The sequence below is a fragment of the Terrapene carolina genome, unplaced genomic scaffold (genome assembly GCF_002925995.2).
Source record: "Terrapene carolina triunguis isolate 2854851 unplaced genomic scaffold, T_m_triunguis-2.0 Scaffold30, whole genome shotgun sequence".
NCBI classification, from domain to species: Eukaryota; Metazoa; Chordata; order Testudines; family Emydidae; genus Terrapene; species Terrapene triunguis.
Window position 1 is genome coordinate 1,339,493 of NW_020664381.1, and position 22,226 is coordinate 1,361,718.

Sequence of the window (22,226 nt, forward strand, 5' to 3'; positions counted from 1 at the left end):
GGCGAATTCAGGGGGCAATGGGGGAACAGGAGGAGAAGAAGGAAGAACAGTAAGAAATAGCTTGATTAGTCTTGCTTTTAGCCTCTCTATTGACTTCATTTAAACTCACTGAAAGAGTGGCAATCTTCAAGAGCTTGTTCACCTACTGTAGAGTGGGTTTTCTCTAAGCTCTCACAACTCTCACTTAAATGGCATAAGAAAATTAAAGTAAATTTAAATCTAATCTAAACAGGAACAGACCATATCCTGCCATCAGTGTGAACAAAGATTTCTGACAACCTTCATTTTTCTGTTTTATTCTTTCACATGAATACAAAAAAGCAATCTGTTCTCAGTTATTCAGGGTCAAACCAGAGTAATTCCATCAAAAATGAATGGAATTTTCTGAATTTACACCAGAGTAGCCAGGATGAGAATTTGGCCCAGCAACATTACAGACCTTAAGAGTAACGCACTCATACTAATTCTTATTTACTATAACACACAAAACATTGGCAGGAAAGGACCCAAAATTCAGGAGTGTGATAATCATGACTTCTAAAATTTACCAGCCAGATTCTTTAAAATCAAATAAATAAATAATATAATATAAAAACAGGAACATGAAGGGAAAAAGTGAAAATCATATTTTGTTCAAACCTACAACTCTAGTGATACTGATTTGGGACATGATCTGTGATTTTGCATTATCTCCAGCCTGCACCAATTATACATACAACATATTTAAACAAATATGCAAACCAGAAGAATTTCTGAAAGGTACCTGATCAAATAACTCAAACAGTTTGGCACTTGGTTGATGAATAGTGCAGATGATGGACCTGCCACCCTGGGCTAACGCCTTCATGAGAGAGACAACCTGAAAGCAAGATGCACTGTCCAAGCCACTGAAAAAAAAGGCACAAAGGTGTTTATTAGATGTGGTTCCATATGCAACTGTTCAAAATAATACATGTGCTATGATGTTTCTGTCTCTCATTATTATCTTTTTATAAAATACATCTTTATCATCTAACACTACACCAGACAGTATCTCTGGGTTCTTATCTCTCTCTTCCCTTGGCCTTTTCCTTTATCAAGCATGCATCATACTTAATTAAAATGGGAGTTCTTCACAGGGTTACCGTATGCAATTTTCAAATTCTAGGATTGTGGGTTCTGATTAATGCATGGGTTCTAACAAACTAAGGGCCAAATTCTACTCTCAGATACACATCTATGGCCCAACTAACTTCAGGGCTGTCATGAGTGTCTTCCTGAGGCAGAATTTGCTCCTAAATGTATTAAATTAAAAATGCAATTATCAAAAATGTTTAAGCTAATTGGCCATCTTCACTTCAAGGGAAACTACACATTATAATCTGAAGAATTTTTTCTGCTTCTCTTCTGGGTCATCCCTCTAGGATTTCTCTCAATCGCCCTCTTCCATATTGTTTCCCTAACAACCACCTTTAATAGCCCCATGTCATGTCAGGTTACAACAGTAACCCAGTGCACTAATGGGTGACCCTACTGAAACGATTTCTTGGGGTTTGCATTGCTCTATGGTTTTACACAGGTGTAACTCAGTTGCTTTCTATAATATTATCCCAGAGTAACCTGGAGTAACACAGTGGCAAATCAGGCCCTTTAAAATCAATATTCAAAAATTACAGGTTTTACAGATGCTGATGCAAATATTTTAAATAAAACATACCAGAAGCATTTCCTAGCAATGAAAGGTGAGTGTAGCAAACATGAAGCTACATAACTTCATGCAGTATATAATCTGGTATCTACGTTTCAAAGGAAAGTCTTAATTTTCTTCTGTTTCAGCTATTCTAAGACGCTAACAAGGGCTAGTATGTTCTGTGATAGTTCTCTAGCACATGCAGGGTGGGGGCCGGAATCACAAAAGTAGGTAGGCATCTAAGTCCCATTTAAATCAATGGGAGTTAGGTGCCTAAATACCTCTATGAATCCCACCCACAGTAGCAGTAGTCTACTTTCTAACATTTGGCCTTGATTTACCTGGTAGGTTCATCAAAAAACATAACTGGCGGGTTGTTCACCAGCTCCAAAGCAATGGCAAGACGCTTCCTCTGGCCCCCAGAAAGACTTCCAGTTCTTGTATTGGCACATGTCAGCAAACCCAGCGCTGTCAAGATCTCCTTTACCTGGGGACAGGATCAAAGCAACAACATGGGTCATTTAGATTGTTACCACACAAAAAACCCCAGAACATCTCTTACCATTATCACAGGTTTTTCTATAAAGGATGAAAACAAACCAGTTGAACCTATGTTACCATTTATCTCGTCTCAGTATAATGTCAGAACAGTTGGATTTTCATGTCTACTAGATTAGTAGGGCTCCAGAAAACATCATTTCTCATTATGACCCAAAGTTTGGTCACCTTTCTCACATGACTAGTCCCATTAACTTCAGTGGGATTTCTTCCTTGTATAAAGTGAACAGGAATTGGTCCTCCAATGGCAATATTTTTTTTATTTGCAATCAGGACTTGGGTTTGTCCTCAGAGCCAGATGTCATAAGAGCTTTATGATTTATGAACAGATAACATACAGCAAAACAAACACGACTTTTTGTAGATTTTCTAGATTTCTATTTACAAGGGAATCGTAGAATTAAACAGTAGAACTCAGTAATTTCTAGAGGGTATTAACTTATTTTCATCTAATATCTCTGTTCCTCAAGGCCTACATTTTTAAAAGTGGCCACTGATTTTGGGTGCCTCCATTTTTCTTGGGGACCAGTTTGGAACACCTAAAGCTTGATCGTCACAGGCAGCATGAGGAGGGTCTCATATGGGTCCTCAGGACTTGACACAAATCACGGACTGATGTAGGACAATGTGCCCCAGTGTCTTGGGGGGCAAGAGAAGAAAAGTACTGGCTGCCATAATTTTTTTCTTTCAGCAACTGTGGGCTTGATCCTGTAGCCTTGACTCATGTGAGTATCTCATTGATTTCAATGGGACTACTATATAAACAAGGCCAATACTTCTCAAATTATAATTTATAGTCCCCAAAAGGAGGACAGTTACTAGGCACTGACATTGACACCACACTGGAGTGTAGGAAGGGAAGTTTGCTGCTTTGCTCATGCTAAAATTGGCTTGGCTGGAGATAATGTACTTTGCAGAAATCTAATATGGTGACAAGTACATAAGGGCCTGATTCTGAAAGGTGCTGAACCCTGCAACTGCCACTGTGTTGATTCCCATTGCCTTCAGTGGGAGCTGCAGGTGCTCATCTTTCTGGATTAGGTTCCATGAAAACAATGAAACACTTAAAAAAATTAATACAAAATTCTATAGAAAAATAATATTGTTGAAGATAAACCCTTAGATCATGGGTTCTCAACAAGTCAACAAAGGGGTGGTGGGGGGGGTCTCAACTTGATTCTGTTTTCACATAGTGTTACAGTATAGAAAAGGTTGAGAACCACTGTTCTAGATCCGAGAATCAAAGAGAGGGGATAGGAGGAAAGGTTACATCTATCATTTCCCACTTCTCCCAGTCACTATTTTAAACAAGCAACAATATTCAGGCTACATCAAATTCTTCAAAAAAATAAATACATTGATGATAGAAGCTATTTATTATTATTATTAAATATTTACATGGCAGAATGGTTATTAATAATGTGTTACTTATATTGCAATAGAGCCCGGGGGCCCCACTCATGATCTGACCCCCACCATGCTACATGTGGTACAAATATGCAAGTTACAGTCCCTTCCTTGAGGAGTTTGCGTGTAAATTACACTGGGAATCTGAACAAGTGAATTGGCTTGTCTGGGCTGAATGTTTGCTATACATTTCTCATCTCACATTCCCTGAGGTGTGAGCCAGTTAACAAGTTTTTTTGCACGAATACAAGAAACAGTTATCGCTGCTGAGACGTAGGTGTTTTTTAAACAAAACATTTTTCATTTGAAATCTGGGGCGCATCCTGTTTGGCTAATAAAGGAATCCTACTTGAGTGAATCAAAGCATCCAGCAAAAAAGTATTCCTATGGATTTCTCTCTCTGAAGAACCCCTCATGATTTATGCAGATTCTCTGGGACACTTACTCAGAGGATGTACAGAACACTTCAGAAAGGAACATATACCAGTATCTGAGAGAGCCTCGTGCCCTATTATGTTTCTAAGGATTTCACATAGCTTTTGTCATCCCTATTGTGTGCACAATTAGGTCAGAAACAAAGGCAAAGGAAATGTATTACAATCTCTGAATGCTCCAGGAAGGGTGTAAAGTGACCACCACACAGGTCAGAAAGGGTTTCCCAGTCTCTCATCTATTAGCAGTACAGCCACAGCTAATGCTGCAGGAAGGGGCAGAGTGGGAGGAAACCTCTGAGATTCTCAAGCAGAGTTCCTCTTAAGTCATTGAGTCAATAGGCCACGGAGCATCCACAAACCCTGGCAGATACCCCAGGGATCTGTCTGAAATCTGGCGGGCCATCCCTGAGAGGCCCTGTGCACCTGACCTCACCCCATGAACCCAGGTAGTGTGGTTCAGAGCAATCTACCATGGACTCCTTGTTGTCACAGCTGCCCTGATACACCATAGAAAAAAGGAATATAGCTCCAGGCTGCACTCCCTCTCCAGCTATACCACCAGTCAATATGGGGCCATCCACTTCCCATCCTCACTCACTTAGCCCTGACCCCCTTTCCCTGTATGGATTTCTGTAACAGAAAGCAACCTCAGTGGGCCCTGGTAAGGTAGATTGTGCCCCGCTGGTGGCTGATCCCCCACCTCCTTTGCCATTTCCATGCAGATGAGGTGAGATGTCTAAATGATGCCTGGATCTGGGGAGCACAAGATGGCCCCTCAGCATTTATACTAGGTTAACGGAAATTAAAATCTGGCACTTCTTCCAGTAAAGAAAAAGTGACAGTACTCACAAAAATCACAGACACCCCAAATCTTGAACCCCCACGGAAAGAAAATGCAGCAAAAATTTTGAGGAGTCCACACTACAAGTGGTGACATTTTCATTTAAACATACTTCAAAGATGCAGATGCAGTGGACCACTAACTCATAACTTTTTATTAATTATTATTATTATTCTAAACGTGCATAGCCATTAAAACACAAGGGTCGTCCTTTTGACTTTACTCAGCTTTTCTAAGTCCTAACTCAGACCAAACCCCCATTGGCTATAATGAGAAAGGCCTTAGTAAAAAGTGAGTCAGGACCTCAGGACTGACCCCAGACCGTTTACATACACTAAAGCTACTTCACATAGCTCTAGCACGGCAAACGGGCCGTAAAGTTTACACTCACTTTAAGACCCCTTTATGTTGCCAGAATGACATAAAACAGCCTCAGCGTCACTGAGAATCAAGACCTTTAGTTTTCTGATTCTATGTAGCAGCAGGTTGCTGGTGCCTCTTCTCCACTGGTATTTTCTCAGGGAATTTTATACAATATGCTAACTAGATCCAGCTGTGTAAAACATGCCCCGCTCACCATACGAGAGCCAGACCATACTGGCTAAGGATGCCTGCGACCTGCCTTAGCAGCTATTCTTTACTGTAAAAGATAATGGGCCAGATCCTCAATTGGTGTAAAGTCAACATAACTCCATGAAAGTCAATGATTTTCACCAGCTGTTCGTTCTAACTCATTTAACAAATTTAAGGCTTTAGTTATTTATGTTTACGTAGAGCAATCTGTTTGAGATAGAGTTGTGTTGTAGAGATGCTCCCCGAATTATGCAAACATTCCGTTCTGGAATGCCTTGCGTAAGTCGAATTTTGCGTAAGTCGGGAATGTATACCCAACAATGGCGCAAAAAAAAAAAAAAAAAAGCTTACGGAACTTATGGAACTTTTTCTGTAAGTCCGGATTTGCGTAAGTCAGGTTTGCATAACCCGGGAAGCGTCTGTATTTAAGCAGTACTAGTAGTAAGTTAGGGTTGGGTCATGGGTGGCCTGTGGGCAAGGAATGAGCTGCTGGTATCAGGGCCGAAGGTCAGAGGGCAAGGGCAGGTCAAAACCGCAAAGTCAGAGTCCATTACCAACTTGGGAGCGTGAGGCGAGAATTGGGTCAGGCTGGGCCAGGGTCTTTCACAGAGTCTGCAATGGTCTTAAGCCAGAGACAATAAAACAAGGCTGGGCTCAGAAGCTGAGCCTAGGTCGAGAGCAGGGAATCAAGGCGAGTTGCAGTGAGGGGGATCTAAGGCAGAAGCACACCAGAGGTCTGCATTGCTCAGACGACTCCCAGAAGTGGTTTCCTGGTTTATATGGGGAGTGCCAGCCAATCAAGGAAAGCTGTCACTCATGCCTTTTAGAATGGGATTTCCTGCAGTGCTTAGCCTCTCAGTTCCCCTTAGCAGCAACTCTACGTGGGCCCCGGGTGCTGATGAGGAAGCAGCACCTGCTAGAGACCATAGTTCGAGGCCTAAGGGTTCTTACAAGTAGCAATAATAAAACAGGCCAGTTCCTGCAGTCTTTACTCAGAAACAATTCTCATCGACTTCAACAAGAGTTTTGCTTGAGTAAGCGTAACACCAACAGACCCCAGTCGTCGGCGGGTGGGATCAAACCTGGGTTCTCTGAAGCTTAGTGCATGAGCCTCTACTTCATGAGCTAAAAGCCACATGGCCCTTAGCTAAGGCTGTAGCAGACTCATTAATCTCTAAGTGGTCTCAGTGCCACTAGAGGGGACAGAGCACCACACCCAGGAGGTGTGTGGGTTACATACTTTACTTAGCTGAGGACGCACATCCTGAGCTTTAGAGACTTCCCAGCTGATATCCCGGACGAGCCCCCACGTATAACACCAACAGACCCTGGTCATTGGCAGACAGGATCGAACCTGGGACCTCTGGAGCTAAATGTATAAGCCTCTACTGCATGAGCTAAAAGCCACATAGCCTTAGTTAAGGGCTGTAGCAGACTCACTAATCTCTAAGTAGTCTGGGGACAGAGCACCACACCCAGGAGGTGTGTGGGTTACATAAGCACTGCAGGATTTATCCCATGATGTCACTTATACAACCCTGAATTATTAAAATAATAATAGTTTAGACTTCTATAGTTCCTCTTGAATGAAGACCTCGGAGCCTTTTACAAGGAGGGAAGTATTACCATCCTCATCTTAAAGCTGGGATAACTGAGTCACAGACTTGTTCAAAGTAATAGAGCAAGTCAGTAACAGAGCCAGGAATAGAACCCAGTTCTCTTGACATGTAGTCACTGCTTTAACTACAGGAACACATTGTTATACAAGTCCCATTAGCCCCAGCATTGCCCACAATCACACTAAAGGCTTCCTATATTAAGACACATAGAGACGTGTCTTTTGCTTGTTAGTGTCATTTTATGCTGGACAAAAACATAGCTTTAAGCATGCAAAAATTACCCCACCTAACAAAAAAATCTTATTTTAGCAAAAAAACCCTGACCTAATATTTTGCTTCTTGTGAATCTCTCAACAACCTGAACTGTTTCTGCTTTCACCAGGGCTGTGATTTCTTTATTTTTAGCTTCAGTTGTCATCCTCCCCTCCCCAATCACTTTCTGTTTTAAAACATCTACACACAATGAATAGGTCTTTTACCACATTCATGGGAATGCTCCTGTAACCCCACCCACACAGCGATGAGCACCTGAGCTGCAAGTCTGCCTAGGAACACTGGCACGCAGGCCCACATTTTCAAAGGCCCTGGCTTGCCAGACAAAAAGGCTGCATTTTCCAATTCTGTTACTTCAACTGAGTTAGCCTAACAAGAAGTCCCATTAAGATGCAGGCTAACATGTTGGAAGCCATATCGGCTGGCTGTATTTTAAGCTTAGTCTCCCCACTAGACCACGCAGCGGCAAGCTAACACAGTTTGAGATGTGTTAGCCTGCACCTTCATGGAGCTTTTTAATTGTGTTAACTCAACTGAACTAACATGATTGAAAAACATACCCTTTCTGCCTGGCAAGATGTACCCAAAGACTCTGCCCTTATGTGTCCAGTACCTGACTTATGCTTGCAAATTTCTGCAGCAGTTGTAAGAGCTATTGACTATGTTTGTGTATTCCTAGGTGCGCGCACACAGCAACGGAATCGTACTCGTAGCCAGGCACTGGGGATTAATATGGGCATGTGCAAGGGTGTGTGTGCCCTGAGGCATGCAGGTCCAAACATTTGAGTCACAAAGTGCAACTAAAAAGGTCCCACAAAAACTGCAATATATTTGAATAAATCTTTCATGTTTACCTAATCAAACTTACTGTCATTTGTAGGGTTTTACTATCCCTCCCACAGAATAACAGCTGTCAACTTTGTTATGTTATAATTTACCCCATTCTTGCACATGAATTGCAATTCAATTTTAGATACAAACTCAAGCTATATAAATTTCACTCTGACATCTTCACTATGCAGCATTTATACCCAAAGGAATACCTCAGTTTGAAGAGCAATATACATACCATCTCCTTTCTGCCTTCATCCTTCTCTTGAAGTTTCAGATGAGCAGACACCTATTATATAAGCACACAATATGTTGCAAGTTAAATTGGAACTGGTCAACAACATGACATCTTTGGAATATCCACTGTAAGTCTAAGGGCAGGTCTGCACTTAAAATGCTGCATCGGCGCAAATACACCAACGCAGCTGTGCTGCTGAAGCACTGACAGAAGAGCTACTCCTATTGGTGTAGTTAATCCACCTCCGTGAGAGGCAGCAGCTATGTCGACAGGAGAAGCTCTCCCGCTGACATAGCGCTGTCTGCACCAGGGGTTAGGTTTTGGACAATTTGTTCTAAAATGAGGCAGAAATTAGAAAACAGAAGCTTAAGAAGAGCAGTATTAGCTATGAAGTTCTAATCATGAGTATAGTGTAGGCATATGCATGCTTTCTTAAGGGACCACTCAAGGCACCTTAAGTGCTTAATAGAGATGCTTTATCATATCAGAAAGGATAGTCCAGTGGACAAGGAAGCGGAGTGGGATGCAGGAAGTTCAATTCCTAGCTCTGCCACACCCTTCCTGTGTGATGCTGGATAAGTCACAGTCTCTCTGCTTTAGCTCCCCATCTGTAAAGTGATGATAGCAATACTTCCCTATCTCACAGAAGTGTTATAAAGATAAATTCATTAGTGTTTGGTAAGTGCTCAGATACTACAGTGATGTAGAAAATAAGTAGAGAGATAAATAATCCTGTATAAGACGCCATCTGCTGTCCTAAGAGGTAACTAAAAAATTCTGCTCTACCTTTATAAGAAGCAATTAAATGTTAAGTAATTAATTTTTTGTCAGCACTTTGAGTGGTTAATTTAGACAAAGTATATCATCTGGGCCCAACTTACCAAAAGAGGCTCTCTTTTTTCAGCTGTAGTTTAGTCAGCCACTTTGAAAAACATTACCCTATTGGTCTTTGACTTTGACTTCAACTAAATGAACCAGGAAAGCTTTCTGACAGAGACAATCCCTTCCAGAAATCAGTATTAGAAAAATTACAACTCTGGAAACTTAACAGATAAGGCATAGGCCAGACTAGGTGATCATAACGGTCCCTTGTGGCCACAGAGAATTGATGAAAGCCCCTTTCCCCTTACCAAATGATAATAGCCATGAACTACTGACTTTATATATTGAAGGTTCGGCAGGTACAACAAAACTATTGGGCTGATTTTCTCATCAAACTGAACAGCAGAAGGTTCCAGACTGAACACTCAAGCTGGCTCTCAGCACTATGGGCACTATGTCAAGAGTGAAGAGGAAGAGATTTATATCTACTTTAAGGCCTGGGCTTCTTCACAGGGAGTCCAGGTAAAGACAGAAGGAAAGAGGCTGTATCTGAGGGCTCCTGGACCTAAGACAGGGACAAAAGAGTAGTGACAGCCAGGAGTCCTGGCATACAGCAGCATCATGCCAGCATGGAATCACCTGGTTAGGACATGGAAAGCTGACAGGGAGATTTAACAGGTCACCTGCCAGTGTTCCCAGGAAAGAGATTCACACAGGGCTCTCACAGACTCACTCAGTCTGGCAACGCTGGCCATGACCAGCATTTCAGACTCCAGTAGTTGGCAGCTACTGGAATACGGAACAAGTGACAGGATACTGGTAGTTGCCCTTCTCTGGTACCAGCCTATTGTTGCCGTTATTATCCAGACACTAACCTTTCATGGTATTTTATTTCCCTGAGGGGGAAATGAATCACAAATTTTCTTCTGAACCCTAACTGTGATCTTAAAACAGCAGCAAAACCAGGAAGACTCAAGTGAAGTCCAGTCTAACACCTAGAACCACAGCAAGGAATAAAAAAGTGTTCTCCTGCATGGAGGGTGCCTCTCTCTAGTCCCACACCCCAAACCAATCAGAACCAGAAAGAAAGTTCACCATCATAGCTTCTTGGACAGAAAGATGAGGGAGCAGCATGTCATCTTGCATGATGTAACAGGACACTTTGCGAAAAGAGCGCAGGTCACGAGGCTGCCCGTTAATGAAGATCGCTCCTTTCATCCCTGTCTCTCTGAAATGAAACAAACACGTGAGTTAGCATGAGAGTTACCTTTACAATCTTTACTACACAGCTCAGAGAGTGGGCCCATTGGGCAATTTTAGCCACTTTTTAGGTGATTTCTTAGGACCAAAACAGACAGTAGAGCGAGTGCACATGTCAAGTGTGTGTGTTTATTGTTTCAGAAGAAATGTCACATCTTGGCAAAAAAATTAATTCAAGCTTGTGCAAAAAGTGTGCTGCCCACCTGGATGCTTGCAGAAATGCGGAGTCATTTCTTAAAAGGCTGTTTGTGAGGTGTCTCTGCCCCTCCTTTTTGTGATCTGGTGGCAGCAGCTGCAGAAAGCAACAGCTTATGGGGGGAGGGGAGGGAAAACCACCCAGTTGTTTCACATATTGCAGTTTAATCAAGAATTATTCTTACATCCTGAAAATTTTGATGGAAACATATTCTTAAGTGTCGATAAAACCTAATTTAAAATACTCCACAGATAAAATCTTGGGCCATATTCATCAGATGGATGGTGAGCAGCCATTTTTTATTTTTGGAATTTTAATAAATATATATTAGTCTTGCATTTTTGCATTTAAAAAAATAACTCAGAAATGTCTTCTGCATGGAACATAGGAACATGGCAATGGGGATAGTATAATTCAATATTTGTGAAGCACTTATTTTCTACAAATATTGGGTGAGTCTGTAGAGAGGTGGAGTGGCCTCCATCCAAACTAGAGAGCAAAGGACCACTACACTCCCCCAAGTGGGTGGAGCTGAATCCACCCCGCCCTCAGAAGTCCAGAGGTGGGACAGGAAGTATAAAAGGAGAGCCCTGGAGCTCAGTTGTGGCTGGACCACCGGAGGAAGCAGACATCTTTTTTAGGGAGCTGAGAGTTCTACAGGACTCCAGACTTGCCCCCAAGCAGAGCTGCCCCCTGCGGTCAGAGGAGATATATGAGTAACTCAAGTAGCTGCCAGGACTGCCACCAGACGAATGCGCTGAGAAGCTGTGGGGACAGCTGGCTGCCAAGTACCCCGAAGAAACAGAGGACCTTTGGACTACGGAGCCCTACACCCAGACTGTGGTAGGAAGTAGTCCCGGGAAAACAGACTTTAGTCCGGTTACACTGCTGGAGAATGAGTCACCGTGTTTCGGTGGGATCCCCGCTGACCCAGTGGCGGAAGGGGGGCCCTGTGAGGGGGCCCTGGGCTGCGATCCAGTGGAGGAAGGTGGGCCCAGGTCCTCCTACCCCCTGCTGCCAACCCCACCCCTGGGGTGGCAGCCTACTTCCCCTTGGCTGGAAGGCCCAATGCCAGGCTTTGACTAGCCCCAGCCAGTGTTTGGCCCCAGACTGTGTTTGCTGTCTGCTCCAGCCTGCAGGCTGTAGCTGAAGATGGCTTGTGCTCTTGCCGCGCCCAGACGGTCAGAATGTCCCCCCAGACTATTGGTTACTGTGTGCCTGGAGTGAGGCAGAGTGGCCTCCCTCCCCACTCGAGAGCAAGGGACCACAACAGAGTCCTTTTGCTTTTTCAATGGAGGTCAGACTAAATTATCAGCGTGGTCCTTTATACTGACCTGTACCCTGCCAGGATATTCATGAGTGTTGATTTCCCAGCCCCAGAAGGACCCATAATTGCAACAAGTTCTCCACTGCTGAACTTCCCTGAAATTCCTTTCAAAAGGGTCTTGTAACCTGAAGGAAGAAAGAAAATATTACTAAATGGTGACACTTCACAGTTATTTACTCTACGTAAAATATACTTCACCTATGCAGAGGTGACAAGGATGGCTGTTAGTGAGTGAAATGCAGGAGGCAGGCAGTTATATCAGCACACCACAGCCATTACCACAACCTACAGACTGCACTGGAGGTTGCAGCCTTTTTCTACTACGTGAGTAGTGGTGATGAGGCTACACTGATCCATTTAAAAATGGCTCTATTCTTGATTCACTCCAAGAACATAAGAACGGTCCTACTGGGTCAGATCAAAGGTCCATCTAGCTCAGCATCCTGTCTTCCGACAGTGACCAATGCCAGGTGCCCCAGAGGGAATGGACAGAACAGGTAATCATCAAGTGATCCATTCCCTGTTGCCCATTCCCAGCTTCTGGCAAACAGAGGCTAGGGACACCATCCCTGCCCATCCTGGCTAATAGCCATTAATGGACCTATCCTCCGTGAATTTATCTAGTTCTTTTTTGAACCCTGTTATAGTCTTGGCCTTCACAACAGCCTCTGGCAAAGAGTCCCACAGACTGACTGTGCGAAAAAATACTTCCTTTTGTTTGTTTTAAACTGCTGCATATTAATTTCATTTGGTGACCCCTTGTTCTTGTGTTATGAGAAGAACTAAATAACACTTCCTTCTTTACTTTCTCCTCACCAGGCATGATTTTATAGACCTCTATCATATCCCACCTTAGTCATCTCTTTTCCATGCTGAAAAGTCCCAGTCTTATTAATCTCTCCTCATATGGCAGCCGTTCCATACCCCTAATAATTTTTGTTGCCTTTTCTGAACCTTTTCCAATTCCAATACATCTTTTTTGAGATGGGGCGACCACATCTGCATTCGGGATTCAAGATGTGGGCATACCATGGATTTATATAGAGGCAATATGGTATTTTCTGTCTTATTATCTATCCCTTTCTTAATGATTCCCAACAGTCTGTTAGCTTTTTTGATTGCCGCTGCACATTGAGTGGATGTTTTCAGAGAACTATCCACAATGACTCCAAGATCTCTTTCTTGAGTGGTAACAGCTAATTTAGACCCCATCATTTTATATGTATAGGTTGGGTTATGTTTTCTAATGTGCATTACTTCGCATTTATCAACATGGAATTTCATCTGCCATTTTGTTGCCCAGTCACCCAGTTTTGAGAGATCCTTTTGTAGCTCTTTGCAGTCTGCGTGGGACTTAACTATCTTGAGTAGTTTTGTATCATCTGCAAATGTTGCCACCTCACTGTTTACCCCTTTGTCCAGATCATTTATGAATATGTTGAATAGTACTGATCCCAGTACAGACCCCTGGGGGACACCACTATTTACCTCTCCCTGTTCTGAAAAGTGAACATATATTCCTACCCTTTGTTTCCTATCTTTTAATCAGTTACCGATCCATGAGAGGACCTTCCCTCTTATCCCATGACAGCTTACTATGCTTAAGAGCCTTTGGTGAGGGACCTTATCAAAGGCTTTCTGAAAATCTAAGTACAGTATATCCACTGGATCCTCCTTGTCCACAATTTTTTTCTAAAGTGACTTAGGAATCCAACTGCCATTTTCCAAAGGCTTTGTCCCTGTATATTAGTCGGGTGCTAGCCTCTCCATTACAATCCCTACTACTCAGGAGTTAATATCTCAGCTTTGAAGCAAAAATCCAGGCAGTTGCTTCAAGTTTTATTCAAAGTCTCTGCCCAACAAAAAAATAAAAAGTAATATTCTTCATATTTGGATATCTTAAAAGCAAAAACATATAAATATTTGTCTTTTCCCCTCAAAGACGACAACAAAAGTAACATGGCAAAAGGAGACATACTGTGCAGAAGATCCTACTTGATTATTTCCTCCTAAAGATAGGCCTGAACCAAAACTCTAAGGGCTTGTCTGTACAGGGAAATTGACCAGAATAGCTATTGCAGAATGTGCCCACATGGGGATCTATTTTGAAATAGCTATAGCACATTAAATTCACATTCTACCTATCCAGCATAACTTCCTCATGTAGACATGCCCTAAATTAGAACAGCCCCAAAATTTGGATCTGCAGATTAAACTCATAGCCGCACCTACATTTGATCGGATGAATGAAGACCTTAGATTCAAACATTATGATCTGGGTCCATTTCTAGCTGCTTAATGACAACCTTTGAAAGTATACCCAATCTAACAATATGGCTGTTGTGCACTGAAATTCAGGACCTACCTTTACTTGCTCACACCTGAATTCAGTGTTCTGTATGCATAAAACTGCCTAGATTAGCACTCAAACAGATGACATCTAGTTAACTATCATTTATAAAGCTGAAGCCACATTAACACAGAGACTGTTGACTGCAGAACATCACTGACTAATTGGATTTTCATTCTAACCTGTATCTGTGATCCACTAATCTGATTACTTGGATTTAGAGGTCTTTTTCCTTCAACTGCACCTGGGAGATACACTAGTGAGTGTGACGTGCATTTATACTTCTCAGGAATGCCTCTCCTTTTGTTTCTAAAAAGAGTTAAAAAACGACCCTTTGCTTGGGTTAAACTTTGTAACCTGAAAATATTGGCCAGGTGGCAGGAAACAGCCATGCTTTGTGTTGAATGTTTCTATAATGAAATGAAAACAAAAATGGAGGAGGAAAGAAAGGAACCAAGCATATGACATATTGGGATTTGGCAATCCACTGAACCTAGGTTAGTTAATATGCAGAAAGAATTTACACACAATGTGTTACATATTCCCACTGCTGGAATTATTAGCATAGATTCTAACTGGGACACTGAAATGCCAGAAAATGAACTTTCACAAGCACCAAGAAAATAGGCGGTAGATTTTCTTCACATTATTTCTGTCTCCTCGTTACCACTTCATGGCCCATCCTTTCTTATCTTGTTTTCCTTTCATCTCCAGATTCCCTCTTCCCTTTCTCGGTCTCCCCTTCTCCTTTATATCTTCTCCTCCTCCTCTGTGTTCTCTGTTCATCCTGCTCCAGTAACACTGAGGGCACCCTTGCCATTGAGGGATCTTTCTGATCCACACTCTAGTTTCTGCTCTGAGTGTTCCACAGGCAAGGAACACAACCATGGCCAGAATAAGCTCAAATACTTCTGGAGGGAGCAACATGCCTGCTCCCAATACCACAGGCCATTGTCTAAAAGTAATTAACAAAATACACCCATATACTGGCTCTGAAACCATCCCTCCATTTTTTTTCACAAGCCAGAGGATATTTGTTTTGAAATGCTGGCCTGATCTGACTAATGCAGGTCATCTGAGAGCTGGCAATATGCTATGTGCTTAAGCATGACCCTAATGGTGCAATATTACAATCTCCATATGGAGCAAACCTCAAGAAGAACAGTAATAACATTAGTTTAAAGAGCCTGCCGTGCGAGGGTTAGGAGAGGGGAATCCAGAAAGGCAAGGCTGAGATACCAGTGGCTGGCTGGCTTGCCCTTGATGTCAGTATCACCACAGATTGTATCCCAGAATTCAAGGGAAAGAAAAATCATACCTTTTTGAAGGGTATGTTTTTAAAGTATGTTAAGATTTATTTAATAATTGTAATAGGGATATGGCCCTCCACACTGGTCCTTTATGTCCAATAAGGACGAGTTTTAAGTACTCTTGGCTTTACCTCAGGTCTTTAGTAGACTGATGAAGGACCAGTATGTCAGACCTTATCACTCAATTAAAAGTACTACACATTACATGTAAATATGATACCCTTACGCTGGGTGAAAACCTGGCCCCACTGAAGTCAATAAAGAGAATTTTATCATTAACTTCAATGAATCCAGGATTTCACTCATTAGGTAGCACTTTACTCCCACAACTAGCCCAAGTACTAGCTTAGTTTAGAATACTATTGACTGAAAGAAAGGCCAATAATGAAGCTCATTTGATAACACAGAAAATACCATTGTAACTTTTTGGTACACCACTTTCTACTGTTTGAGATTGTTCTGATATAGATTTTTACTCTATAGGATAGTTTATTCTCACTGTAAGGATTTCATAATATGCAACACATCACAAGCACCAAGAATAGTGCAGTAAGTACATGCTTCATAACTCTTTTATATTATAGCATAAAGAACTGGGCCAGTTATAAATACTTACGGAGATATAATCCAAAAGATACTTTTGGAGCCTAAAAATTTTTCATAGCCTCAAAATATTCATCTAAAATATACATTTACTGACTAAAAATCAAGGCTTTCTTTACTAGTAGCTACACTAGTTTTACTAAAACAGGTTAAAATATATTTCCACTACTAGTCCACCTAATGACTGAAAAATAAACTAGGCTTGTTTTAATTGCATTTTCCTTTTAAAATTTTATTTGTAAATCTGTAAGTCAAGTTTCAGTGTATTTTGTAACTTAAGTTTTTTCACTATAAAAACTCTTCTAAATGGAAATGAGAGATCTCCTGCCAAAAGGAGATGTAATGTGCAACAAGTCGTTGCTCAGGGCCTGTCCATTAAATTGAAGAAAATAGCTAAAACTGCAGAAAAATAAGGAATATCCTGATCTTCAATTAGACAGATTTAGACATTTGGATCCAGCACTACTGTCTTTGGCAGGATACATTTTAAGCATCTTACATACTGTACTTTGACTGGAGTGGACTAAACTTCCCAAAATCATCCTCATGACACACACAGTGCAAGTGTAAGAGAATGATTTAAAAAGGAGAAGGACAAAGAAACTCATAATGAATTTTAGATCAGGATGTCATTAATTGGCATTTCAGACCACTAAGTCCAAAAATATACAACTCCATACCTTATTCTCAGCAGGAGTGGGTGAGAGGTCTTTCTACTTACAAAGGTTAATTCTGCCAAATCAAAGAGAGGAGATTTTACTATGTAGTGGTAGCATTGTGCCTCACGTAATCCCTTATCAGGAATTAAAAACATTCTGAGCCATAAGTAACTAGAGACTTCTGTTACAGAATATTGAGGCTAATCTTCCACAGAATCAGTTGACCTATAAATTCTATACTGGAGTCACATGTCTTTCATGAGGAATGGATTATGTGTTTGGAAACATTTGCGTTTCTTAAATACAGGGACTGCTTTCCAGTGATATATCTACCACGTATAGCAAAATTTCCCTTATTTCCCAATTCACTTTGGCCACATTGTTCCATTTGCGCACTGATTCATGTTGGGGGAGCAAGGAGTTGCACTGCTTTAGAGGAAGTTCAGGGCAGCATTGTACCTCAGAGAGGCATAATCCATTCTTAGAGTTGCCAGTGTGCGTTAAGGACTATGGTCAGTCCTGATCTAAATAGGTAAATCTCTGCTGAATTCAGTAGAGTTACACCAAGGTTGAATTTAGCCCTAGACTGTAAGATACTTTCACCAAAATTATTTTATTTTTCTTAACAGAAAAATGGCCTGGATTCTTAAAGGCACTGAACTCCTCTGATGTTTTCCAGGAGGCTCTGAGTGCTTTAAAGAATCAGGCCTGTATTTGGAATCTATCTGAAATAGCCCTTTTTTTTTTTTTTTTTTTTTTTTGCAAGTTGTATCTTAAGCTGGCTAATCAGTTCATACTATTGTCAACAGGTGAACTAGTCAATTTCCTATCAAACATTCTTCCACCAGAAAATGTGGACTCATCAACATCAAAATGTGTTTCAATAAGGTTGTTTCAAAATGACTTATTTTTTTATATATATCCTAATTTTAAATTTTATTTGTATCTTATCTTGATACTTTTATTTTTATATTATACCAGTTACTAAACAGATTACAGATTACCAAACCAATTACCAGTTAGAATATCAATTACCAATTTCAACAGTTATTACCAATGACCAGTTAGAATACCAATTACCAGTGGCCTGTCAGAATATCAGTAACTAACTTCCAACTAACTAAATGCCATTTAGACTACCAACTACAATACCAATAATAAAGGCTAAGATTTTGTCATGGATATTTTTAGTAAAAGTCACGGACAGGTCACGGGCAACAAAGAAAAATTCATGGAAGCCCGTGACCTGGCCCTGATTTTAGTAAAAATAACCATGATAAAATGGGAAGGGACTGGGCAGCTGCTAGGTGGGTGGTAGCTCTGGCACCCACACCACCCATGGGGGCTCAGAGCTCCAGGGTCCCCCTGCCCCCCCCCCCAGCAGTGGGGAGCTCTGGGGGTCCCCCTGTCCTCCCGTGGTGGCCGGGGAGCTGCGGGGATCCCCCTGTCCCCTGCAGAGGCTGGGAGCTGCAGCGTACCCCTCCTGCCTCAGGTGGCAGGGGGACCTCACAGCTCCCTGGTGCTGTGAGAGGCAGCAGGACCCTGCAGCTCCCAGCCACAGGGGCTGACATCACAGAGGTCTTTGGAAGTCACAGATTCCGTGACTTCCATGACCTCTGTGACAAAATCGTAGCCTTCCCAATAACCAATTAACAAAGTAATTGTCAATTACAATAACACTTAGGAATGACCACTTATAAAATTGGTTGTTATTCTATTATATTCTATTTTTAAAATAACTGAAATCTATTTTTAAATATAAAATAAAAATATTATAAAATTAAATAAAATAAAAAGTACAAAAATATAACAAATCATACAAAAATAAAATATCAAATGTCAAAATTGAAATGAAATATTTTGATTTTATCTAAATGAAAAGTTTTAATTCACATGAAACAAAATATTTCAGAAATTTTATTTTCATGGGAAATTTTGACTTTTCAATCTAATTCAGATCAGTTGTTTCCCAAAAATGTCAGCATTTCCCACAGAAGGGAGATTCCATGTTTTGACCAGCTCTAGTCAAAGAGGATGGAGGCACAGAATAGGTCCACAGTTAGGGATGCAAGATTGCCCAGCAGCGGAGTGCAATAAGCAAGTAGATTTCTCTAGCCCTCTGATCCTAGGTCAAGTACTAAGCAACCTTGTATTTCATGTATAAACAATTAACTTTCATCAACCAAATTAGGGAGATTTCCTTACATAATATAGAAGATAAGAGGGGTCTAACACAGCAGAATTCTCTCTTTGCTGGAGTGAAAGGCTTTGTTGCAGGACTCAGCAGTGAAGAAGCTTGCAGGAGATTACATCTGCTTTCTCTGGTGAGGAATACGAGGGTTTCTGGGGCAACTGAGATTTTTCATTTTTTCCAAAATTAGAATAGTCCCAAGGCAGCACATGCTTAACTTTAAAGTGAACAGGACTACTCCTGTGCTTAAAGTTACGCACATGGTTATGAAGTAGGCTGCGGAACTGGGGTCAAAATCATCATTAGAACTACTGCTTCTCCAATGAATTTACTGAAGTAAATAACATCTTTAAGATGACAGATTCATTTGCATTTCATTGATGTAATGCATTCATTTGGAATTCAGAGAGATGTCACACAGACTTTCTAAAATTTCCGTGAGTTCTAGCATAATTCTGCATTCATTAATAGACATGCAGAGCCTGGCTGTGCTCCCATTTAAATCTATGGAAGTTTCACACTGTCTTAAACGGCAGCAGGACTGGGCCTTGAAAATGAATCTAAGCCGTTTCCATTGCATCACCAATTCTTTTGAAGGTTCTGAATAGCTGCTGATGCTGTTTATACCTCTACTGTACACATGCCATTGACACCTTTTTGCTTCTCTGTGGATTCTCATTGCATACAAGGACTAGAACTGCTACCATCTGACCTTGAGGATGTTATAAATGTAGACAATTAGCACTGTCAGCTCCTATAAGCAACTGTCGGAAGACAGGATACTGGACTAAATGGACCTTTAGTCTGACCCAGTATGGCCGTTCTTATGTTCTTAACTGTTTTTATTTACATAAATATACAACCTCTCTCATCCTTTTATTAAACTACATACAAAAAACTATGCTAAAAGAGTGTAAGATTGTAAAGTCACGGACTCTGAAATTAGGCAATGTCAGAATTAAGGCTTCCGATGCTCAGTGCAATTAGCACATCCACAAATTATATCAGACAGCCCCTGACAAATGCTAATGAATATGTGCAAGTGGCAATTTCCAGATGATTATAACGGAGTCAAATCTGGGTGGATATTCACACACAAAAGACATCTCTTTGATCCCGCCAAATTTCAAGTTCTTGCTCCAAAGCATAGAGGAGCTAGAGCTCTTCAAATAAACGTTTGGAAAAATGAACATTGGCAAAACAACCTATTTTTCTCTGTCATCTCAGTCTAGAGAACAGTCAAACCATTTTTGCTGAAACTTTCTCAGAAACCTCAACCTCAGGCAGACACCTGACATGAGAAATTTCAGCCTAAATTGTTGAAGTTTGGCAAACTTATAAGCAACTGAAAACATGGGTTTATAACAGAAAGTGCTAGGAAACCCTAACTATAGGCGTTGTAATCAGCTCCACCTTCCATATTTCTGCCTGCAGCCAGCTGTGATTTTTAAAAGCCTGAAGATTTTGTAAAGCAATCAGTGCTTCAACTGTGCTGGGCACCATTAACTATTATACAAAATTTATTTGCAACTGTTATTTTTCATTTTTGTACTACTTATTTTTCAGCAGGGATGTTATTTATTGCTCTTCAAAATCACCCAGCTGTAAATTCAACAAACCGTCCTGGCATTTATGAAAATCAATAACCTACGTGACATTAATATTTTCACAAGAAACATGTTTTTTAAAATATTGTAGTTGCATCTGTTAACTTATTTTATCATAATTCAATTGCCTTGGTGAATTGTAAAGAGAAACCTAGGAACTTTTTTGATTAGATTCTCTAGTGCTATTCCATTAGGAAAACAAAATGGTGCTTTCCTGCTCTAAAATCCCTGGGCCCAATTCTGATCTTTCTCACACCAGTGTAAGTCAAAGTACAGTGAAGTCCATGGAGTTCCCCAGTATGAAAAACAATCTAAATGAGATCAGAATAGGGCTCTGTGTTCTTTTCTTTTTGCCTTGGGGCAGAAGTAGGGAATCTTCCTGTCATGCAAAAAGGCTCCTAGTAAATCCAGGAGTCTGCTGTCTCACTGAGGTCCATTATGCCCATAAATTAATAGCTACAGACCTCTCAGTTACTTACTACAGAACAAGGCAAGCATCCTGGGCAACATGGACTAACCTTTTTATGTTTCCTATTAAGGGACCAATTGGTTGAATTATTCAAGAGAAAAACAAGTTGTAAAAGTCCGCCCTGTGGAGGAAAGCTTCATGTGAGGATACTGTGAGGATGTGTACACAGTCCCTTTAAATCTGTAGCAGAAAGCCTGGCAGAACAGGGCTGGGGAAGGCTGGCAGAAACTCCGCAGTGAAGCAGAGCAGCACAGATACACTAGTCTTAGGCCAGGTCTACACTGGAAATTTTTGCTGGTATAATGTGGTTAGGGGTGTGATTCCTTATGACATTTTCATGCTGGCAAAAAAAAGTTTTTGCTAGTATCATTTATTTCCTTTGGGGAGCTGGTATAATCTACAAACTGCATCTCCCCTGGGAGGGTTCACCAGGGCAGCTATGCCACTAGACTGGTGCACCCTTCCTAGGGAAAGCAAGGTCTTGGGGGTTTGTTTTCTTTATTTTAATGTTACTCTTTGTTCAGTGTTAGAAGCAAGCAGCTTTTTACCATTGCCACATGGAAAATACAAACAGCTACGGAAAGTCACTGAAAAAATGTAACAAGCATTTGTCTCATTCTAAAACACAGATATTTGTCCTATTTGGGGGTTGATTTTTTTTAGGCTGCGTTGTCTTTCCATGTATCACATGCACAATTTGTTTACCATACTTATTTTAATATAGTGCTTGTGTGGTGTGTCAGTGACACAGATAGGGCACTGAAGTTCTCTGTTTATCCACAGAACAAGCTGATGACAGACTATGTCACACACAGCATTTCACCAATGTTCCTCACACCTCACCTACATTTAGACTAGTGTAAATTGAAATCCAATATTCATATCAGCTCAATCCTTGGCCCAGAGGTGGGCAAACTATGGCCCGCGGGCCACATCCGGGCCATGGCACCCTCCTGCCCGGCCCCTGAGCTCCTGGCCCAGGAGCCTAG

The 22,226-nt window shown here is 41.2% G+C and overlaps 1 protein-coding gene across 2 annotated transcripts in view; it reads right to left on the reverse strand.

Annotated features, from left to right (window-relative positions):
- Nucleotides 1–22,226, reverse strand: part of LOC113406368 (ATP-binding cassette sub-family G member 1) — a 77,371-nt gene that overhangs the window by 8,427 nt on the left and 46,718 nt on the right. For both annotated transcript variants that reach the window (XM_026650843.1, XM_026650842.1), the window contains exons 3-7: nt 12,056–12,173; nt 10,361–10,493; nt 8,444–8,494; nt 2,011–2,156; nt 764–887 (exon numbers count right to left, since the gene is read on the reverse strand). In XM_026650843.1, the coding sequence (XP_026506628.1) occupies nt 764–887; nt 2,011–2,156; nt 8,444–8,494; nt 10,361–10,493; nt 12,056–12,173 (572 nt within the window). The remainder of the gene's footprint in view (nt 1–763; nt 888–2,010; nt 2,157–8,443; nt 8,495–10,360; nt 10,494–12,055; nt 12,174–22,226) is intronic.